This window comes from Gastrolobium bilobum, unplaced genomic scaffold (assembly GCF_033153095.1).
Source record: "Gastrolobium bilobum isolate Gb01-03AN ecotype WA unplaced genomic scaffold, APGP_CSIRO_Gbil_v1 utg27800, whole genome shotgun sequence".
Classification (NCBI taxonomy): Eukaryota; Viridiplantae; Streptophyta; class Magnoliopsida; order Fabales; family Fabaceae; genus Gastrolobium; species Gastrolobium bilobum.
This window is the reverse complement of record NW_026898235.1, coordinates 1-8812: the sequence shown is the minus strand read 5'-3', so window position 1 is coordinate 8812 and position 8812 is coordinate 1. Positions and strand designations below refer to the sequence as shown.

Below are 8812 nucleotides of genomic sequence, written 5' to 3'. Positions count from 1 at the left end.
CCTACTTGGACAAGCCATGATGCTGCAGCTCCAAGCATGTGTCCTGTACAAAACAACAAAGGGCACAAGATAGTTAAGTCAAGAGCTAAGGCAATCTCATAAAGAACAGATAATTCATGGATCACTTCAACCTCTGAAAGTTGTTCTGCTCATAAAGAACAGTTGCTTAGATAATGTAACTCCGTTTTGAAAATAAAATCTTTACCAACCACAACGTAAGACCCGGTACTAGTTGCGACACCACGCTGATATCTCAACCTCCATTCATCATCAAACCTACGACGTCTTTCTGTTTACACTAAAACAAACTTCTTTTCCTTATTTTTTTGTTTTTAAGTAAAAAAAAAAAAAAGATGACAAAGCCAAATTAACTCACATTTTGGTCTTCTTCAAAAGAGAATTCCCATTATCTTCTCCTCCATATTCGTAGGGAACGTTACAAGATCACTACTCTACTTTCTTATGTGATTAATGAAGTTAAGATCATTTCTCTAGCAAGACACCTTATATATATTCCCACAATTCCCATCACCCTTGTGCTTCACTCAATAACCCACTTTATATTTATTTCCATCATATCTCCATTAAGTCCTATTGTGTAACCTCATGGTCATGGCTACATTGCAGAGTTCTTCTTCTTCTGCCATATTGGTGGCACTACTAGTTGCTGTTCTTTGTGTTGATCCAACATCCTCAACATCAAGACTCGCTCTAGATCACCCCAAAATTCCTCACACTCACACTCACCCAACTGGTTTCCGAGTCTCTCTTCACCATGTTGATTCAGGGAAAAACTTAACCAAGCTCGAGCGTGTCCAACATGGGATCAAGCGTAGGAAGAACAGGCTACAAAGGCTGAATGCAATGGTGTTGGCAGCATCAACACCAGATTCTCAATTAGAATCTCCAATCCATGCAGGGAATGGTGAGTATTTGATGGAGTTATCCATTGGAACTCCACCAAAGTCTTACCCTGCAGTTTTGGACACTGGCAGTGATCTCATATGGACACAATGCATGCCTTGTTCTCAATGTTACAAGCAACCCACACCGATTTTTGATCCCAAAAAGTCTTCTACTTTTTCTAAGCTCTCATGTAGTAGCGACTTGTGTAGTGCGCTACCTTCCTCAACTTGCGGTGATGGTTGCCAATATATGTATACATATGGTGACTATTCAATGACACAAGGCGTTTTGGCAACTGAGACCTTCACTTTTGGGGGAAAAGCTAAGGCTAAGAACATTGGTTTTGGTTGTGGAGAAAAAAATGAAGGTGATGGTTTTGAGCAAGCTTCGGTTTTGGTTGGGTTAGGACGTGGTCCTTTGTCCTTGGTTTCTCAGTTAAAGGAACAAAGGTTTTCCTATTGTTTGACCTCAATGGATAACACAAAAGAAGTAAACTAAAGTAGGCACTTTCCTTACAAGCCTTGCGAGTAGCTGATAACTAAAATTCCAAAATATTATTTGACCTGTTCAAGAACTTTGGGATTTTAAATCAGGGCATTGTTTGACAGGTCAAAATATCTAAGATTTTGGGATAAATCAGGAAAAAATCTAATGAGATCCATCACTGATTTCTAGTTTCTCTGATTCCAAACAATGACATGCAAATGTATTTTAACAAATCAAGAATGTCACAAAAAATGCATGACTGCAGTGATTATTATCAGTTATCAGTCTAGAAAATAATGAAACACTAAACTTGGAAAAGACTTTGAACCAAGAAAACTCAATTTTAACATTTTGGAGCTAAAAGCTGAAATAAGAATGATGATTCTAATTCTAAAAGGATATATCTCCTGGAATCAGGCAGAGGTTCTGTGGAATCTCAATACCAGGATTGTAATACTACACTATAATGATGGAAAGTTGGAAACCTCAATTGCATAATTAATTAAGAAACAAATCGTTGAGTTGCTAACCTTGCAACACTCTGGTGGCGTATGCACTCTGCATCAACAGCACCATACGTCAAAACAATGTCACCGTCTTCTTCATAACTAATAAAATCAAAATTTGTTAACCAAATTATGGAAATTATCGAACAAGATTTCAAATTTCAATGCTCATCACAGAAAGCTTAACCATGCATCAGAATTCACAAGGGCAGCCTAGTGTTGTAAAGCTTCTGCTATGCGCTGGGTCCCAGCGAAAGTTCTATACTAGGCAGCTTATCTTGATCTAAATTATTTTCCAGGTGCTGAGAAGCAATTAGTTGTAATAACTAGCTGCCTTTGCAGGTTTGCAATCGCATGAGTAGCTTCTTAGATATGAATTCTTATGTAACAAGCAGATTACATAAGACCATGAAATGAAAAGATGAGTATAAAAACATGAAAGTATGCAGCCAATATGGCTGGATCGAGTTTGCTCTAGGAATTTAATCCAAGCTTACCCCAAGTTTCAGATTTGGAAGAGAGATGATAAGTAGGTGAAATGTGAAATGACGAGTCAGCTCAGATACTCGACTTTAGGGGATTGCTCACCAAGGACATTCTGCATCATCGGTCAAGATTGGAATTCGATGGATTTCACAATGACTTTTGTTACTTTGAACTCTGAAATGAAAATAACAAAAATAAAAACTTCAATAGCAAGAAAAGAAGCAGCTCAGATCATTCATAGATTTTAAAACAAATATCATAGAGGGAAGGAAACATAATCGATCAAGACCATATCAGTTTTAGGCTCAATTACCAACAACTCAACTCGCATAAGATGAAATGCATACCTTCTAGATATCCAGTTGCAGATTGGCATTTCATCAAACAGTTGGAGCATAACCACATGATGCACCTAATCAATCAGGAACACAGAACTTGATCAATATTCACATACAAGCATTCAATAGTTTGAGCACTTCAGAAAAGAAAATCCAAGACAGTAATCTAGCTATTCTAACTCCACAATACTAAAACTTCTCACAAATTCAGAGCAGATAAAGTAAATTCATAGTAGCATCTATTCTTTGGGAACAAAATGAAGGAGATAAATGGCATCCGTGAATTCACCAATCATTGAAATTAGCTAACAAACCAGACACGAACCCAAACAGATTTACCAATAAATCTAACTCAGAAAGATAATTTAGAACAATAAATGAACTAGAAAGGGAGGTTTCTGCAAATAATTTAGAACAAACCACGCCTTACACACTGGACAGTAAAACTCGGCCTGAAACCAGAGGACGATACAACGACCATGAAAATGATGGTCATAGAGAGAACTTTAACTAAATCCCCAAGCGCAAATGGACCTTCGCAAAGAGGCAAAGTTCACTCTTGACAAGGAGTTCCTCTATGAGAGGAGTCTCCGGCAGCTCCTCAACGGCTGCCATTGAGGGAGGTGTGTGAGCAGGGGGGTTGGTGATTTATAGGAGAAGATATTTCTTTCTTTTCTTTTTCTTGAAGGTTTTCATTTTCTTTCTTTTTTTCCCTTTTTTTTTTTTAAACGTTGCTTTTCCATTGCGATTTGCGGGTACGGAGAATCAACAAACAAAAATTCGTTAGCAGAGCAGGAGCGCTGCTCTGTGCACATGCTTTTTTTTTTTTTTTTTTTTGTCTCTTCTGAGCAGTATAAAATTCACATTATAATACTAAAAAAATAACAAATATAGGTATATAAATTATGGGTTTTATAATTCTCATTTAAAGAATTCAAATTTTCTTACACACCCTTCGATTTCCGTGCTGACATGGGTCATACATATAATTCTTTCTAACACATGGGTCCCACATGCTTTTTATCTCTACAACATGAGAATTGAATTCTCATTTAACATGAGAAAATCAAACCCCATAAATTATAAATAAATTGATATTTTTGTAAGTGTAAGGTTATACTTACAACTTTTTTTTTACAACATTTTACAATCATATCTTAACATCGTGATTTTCGTCTATCAACGATTATCATTTATTGTGAATTAATAATTAATTCATGAGTTTAATTTGCCAAAATCATAACCGGTACCTGTGAATTTGGGAGGAAAAAAAAACTCATATATAAAAGATGCGTGACATGAACCTCATTTAGCAGGTTAAGCCGAGTTTTTATTTTTTGTATATAAGTCAGGCTATGGACATATAATTATAATCATAACATGTTACAAACTAGGCCAATCTGATGCATTTAAATAAAAATTTAGCTTTTCAAGACCAAAGTTCAACCCGACTCGACTTATTAACACCCCTAAGTGTGATGCTATCCTTAAGGGGCATTTGGCAGGGGGGAATTTTGATTGCCAGGAATATGTTGGAAAAATAAATTTTTCATAAATGTTACGAAAAAATTATTTAGTAAGTCAAAATATTACACCATATGTTACGAAAAAACTATGTGAAATTTTACCAAATTATGAAAATTCAAGAATACTACCTTCTTTGTGATATCCTTGGATAGCATTTTGGTTCACAAAGATTCAAAAAAAATTATGTGGGAATCTGATTATTCTATAAAAAAAAATTAACAATTATCAAATGTGAATAAATAGAATTAACAATATTGAGAAAACGACAACTAAATGGTATTAGGCCTCCTGATTCTGTTATAGAGAGAGGATAATTTCTTTTGTGATATTTTTTAATCATTATTATTCTTTCCCATCTTCCACCTGTCGCACCATAATTCATACCAAAAGCGACAGTACTAACAGCTTGGACACCATGATTGAATTTTTTTGATCAGGAACAACTATTTCCGTCCACAATATCATAGGTCTACCTCTGCTCCTCACATGGCATATATGCGTGATTTTTTTTTTTTTTTTGGAAATACAATGAAAACTAAAGCAACATAAAAAAAAGTCATATACTGGGCACAATCTTGGGAGACTAACTCCCCTCAAGTCATTACGAAGCAATTCCAAACAAGCCGTTGGAGGGACATTCAGCACAATCAGCTGTCCATCCTGATGAGGTGCATGAGTAGCAAGCCAATCAGCAACAAAATTGCCTTCTCTATAAGTATGACTAAGCTGAATATTTCAGTCTCTTTGAAGCATGCTACGAGCTCGGATGATTAAAGCAGAAAGAGGATGACTTACGTCACACCATTTTCTTATAAATTCCAAAGCCACCTTGGAGTCACCCTCCACAAAGACTCTCTTAAATCCCTTATGCCAAGCCAGCTCCATACCTGTCAAGAACCCCCAAATTTCTGCTGAAGTAGAAGTACCACTCCCAAGGAATTTTGTAAAACCAGTTAACCAGTTCCCAGCAGCATCCCTTATGACTCCACCACATGCAGTCCTTTGCCCACTGTCTATGCTGGAACCATCCACATTAAGTTTAACATAACCCTCAGAGGGAAAATTCCAGTGAATAAGACGTTCCTCTCTTCTAAGCTCCTGATGACCAATCTTAATAAGGGTTTCATTAGCCAATTGAATATTACCACAAGTATAGGTAATGCGCCTAATGAGACCATACTTCGAGGTACTAGTTTGATCAAAGATCGCCTTATTTCTTTCCCCCCACAAACACCAAGCTATCACCCCAAAATACAAAGGCCAAGTTCGATCAGTTTGAAACGGACCTCTTAATCCTAGATTTGTCTGAATCCATAGGTGAAGATCCATGGAGAAAAAGTCACTACGGTTATCAGAAGGAACCCAATGCTCCCATAATTCCCTGGCACAAGGACAATCTCTAATGGCATGTAAACTATCCTCGAGATTATAATGACATCTCAGACACCCTGCATCTGTAGCCATGTGACGATGCACTCTACGAACATTAGTTAAAAGAGAACCTCTGTAGAGAAGCCATAAGAATTGTCTAATACGTTCAGGACCAGGCCAAGCCCAAATTACCTTCCAAATCCTATCCTGATGATAATGCGAGGTACCCATGAGATAGTTATAAGCTGATTTCACTGAAAAAACCCCATCTTGGCTACCTGCCCAAATAACACGGTCCGGAGAAGGATCCATTGTAGGAGGGAGCACACTACGAATCTTGTCTAATACTGAAGTAGGAAGAAGGTGCTAAAATAAAGGTCAGTCCCAATTACCATAACAAGTTACAAATTGAGACGTAGACCAATGAGTCATAATAGGAAGAATAGGTTGAACGGCCAGAGAAACAAGTTGAGGACATCCTGGCACCCACGAATCCATCCAAAAAGATGTATGAACCCCATCCCCTAAAATGATAAGAGAATTCTCTAGAGTTTGAGGCCAATACTTAACAATAGCCTTCCATAAACCAGAATCATTTGCGGAAGCCGAGATACTTGGAATGAGCCTTTCCTCCACCTTATACTTGCTACGAAGGACCCGAACCCATAACGAATCATGATCAGTCATGATTCGGTGACCTAGCTTCATGATAAAAGCCATATTATTCTCTTTAATTTTACGAAAACCAAGCCCCCCTACATTCTTCGGCAAACCGACCGTCTCCCAAGAAACCAGGTGAGCTTTCCTTCGTTCAGAAGTTGATCCCCAAATGAAATTCCTAGTTACACTCTCAATACGATCACACGTACCACTAGGAATAATACAAGTTTGCATAGGATATTGAGGAATTGCAGTAAGAACTGACCTAGCCAAAGTTGATCTTCCTGCCAATGAAAGAGTACGTTGATTCCAGGCATTTAAACGAGCTTGCATCCGATTTAAGATATAGCCAAACGTACTCTTTGTAACACGGCTATGACGAAGAGGAATACCCAAGTATTTACCCAAGTCATTTGTAGGAGAGTAGCCCATCAACTGGCTTAGATTCTGCACTCGGGTATGATTAACGTTTCTGGAGAAGAAGACTTTTGTTTTTTCCTTGCTAACCTTCTCACCAGAGCACCTGCAAAAACAATCAAGAATCTTATTAATAATAACAGCTTTCCCTTCTGTGGCTTCTGTAAAGAGAAGAAGATCATCTGCAAAAAATAGATGGGAAAGCAGTGGTCCCCTTCTATTCAATCTGATAGGCTTCCAAACGTCCTCTTGAACTGCTACATTAATCAAATGAGTAAGTCTTTCCATGCAAAGGATGAAAAGATAAGGAGACAAAGGATCTCCCTGACGAAGACCTTGATTAGGAGAAAATTCTGTCGTAGTTGATCCATTCCATAACAAATTCATTGTACATGACGAGACACAACATATGATCAGAGAAATAATATTCTCAGGCAAACCAACATCCACAAGCGTGTCTTTCAGAAACTCCCAAGAAATCTTGTCATAAGCCTTTTCTAAATCAACTTTGACAGTCATCCAACCCTTACCTCCTCTCTTTTTATTCATGGAATGGATGATTTCCTGAGCCACAATGATATTATTCGCTCCTTGTCTACCCTTAATAAAACCACATTGATTAGGCATAACCAAGTGAGCCATATGAAATTTCAGCCTATTAGCCACAATCTTAGTTACAGTCTTGTAAATAACATTACAAAGGCTAATAGGTCTGAAATCTTTAAGTAATTCAGGCACATCAATCTTAGGAATCATACAAATCAAAGTTTGGTTAACCTCTTTGATATTATCCGGATGAAGGAACACACCTTTCACAAAAGAGATAACTGACTCACCCACCTTATCCCACTGAGATTGAAAGAAAAGAGCATTAAGCCCATCCTTCCCAGGCGACTTGTATGGACCAAAAGAGAAGACTACATCAGGAACGTCTTGATAGGGTTTGCGCTAATCATTTTGGTCCTATTTTCACATCAAATTACTTTAACATATGTAAAATTCACATAATAGTACTAAAAAAAAAACAAATAGAGGTATATATATGACAAATAAATGTCTACAAAAAAAATGATAAATAAATAATATACAGTAACTTTTAAAACTTTTATGTTATAACAAAATGTAATTACTAAGAATATTACTTACAAATGGCGTGGAACTTAAAACAACACGGACATGTAATTTTGATTTGATTTATAACTACATACGTCATCTACTGAACTTAAAATATCAGTATCATAAGCATAATATGTTTGATTGATTTTTCGTTGGACAATGATGTGTAATTGGTTATTTTTCATATTAGAATATTTGAAATTAATATCAATTTTTTTATAGACATTTAAGTATATTTATAATATTTAAATATAAATTATAGATATGCATATATTTATCGGGTCATACGATTGAACCAGTGACCCATGGTTGAACCAGTGATATAGCACATTGATTAGATCAATAATCAGGACGAATTTAATTTGAGCAAAACAAAAAAAATAAAATAAAAACAATTCGATACTCCAAAAAATAAGATACGTGCTTTTACATATGAACTTCTATCAATTTTTAAATTTTTTTAACCCTCAATAATTAATTTGTACTTCTATCCTAACCAATACCGTCCAAATATTTAAGTATATCGTGTTCTTATTCAACATGGACCTCTCAATTCACACATATGTTCCACCATTTAATCCCTTGTTACACACACTTAAAATTTGGTTTGCCAATTTATCAAAAATAAAAATAAAAATTTGGTTTTCCAACTTATGCTGATAGTTGGTAAAGGGCAAAAAAATTAATTTATTACTTTTTTAATAAAAAATTACGAATAAGTTGTCGTTTTGCAAAAAATTACGAATCTATAGCACCCAAACACGCCCAGAAGGGGCGTGTTCTGATGGAGAGAGACACGCCCATGTGGGGCGTGAGCTTGTGAAATAAACACGCCCAAGGTAGGGCGTGTGTGGCAAGAGAGACACGCCTAGGATAGGGCGTGAGCTATGAAGCAAACACGACAAAGGAAAGGCGTGTTCCAGGAGAGAGACACGCCCACGATAGGGCGTGTTATCCGCGGTGTATATAAATCCGTTTTTCACTTTTTTTACCTCATTT

At 36.6% G+C, this 8812-nt stretch overlaps 1 protein-coding gene across 1 annotated transcript; it reads left to right on the top strand.

Moving 5' to 3' along the window:
- Nucleotides 1–612: 612 nt before the first annotated feature.
- Nucleotides 613–4468, top strand: LOC133314105 (aspartic proteinase nepenthesin-1-like). Its single transcript, XM_061515545.1, has 2 exons — nucleotides 613–1395; nucleotides 4370–4468. Exons 1-2 carry the CDS (start codon nucleotides 613–615, stop codon nucleotides 4466–4468), a joined length of 882 nt encoding a protein of 293 aa, XP_061371529.1.
- The last annotated feature ends 4344 nt before the right edge of the window (nucleotides 4469–8812 follow it).

Bases quoted from the DNA above. Each gene is read 5' to 3' on its own strand.
- LOC133314105 (XM_061515545.1), top strand. From the start codon at position 613: ATGGCTACATTGCAGAGTTCTTCTTCTTCTGCCATATTGGTGGCACTA. The intron at 1,396-4,369 runs GTAAACTAAAGT...TGAAAATTCAAG, and splicing joins CAATGGATAACACAAAAGAA to AATACTACCTTCTTTGTGAT.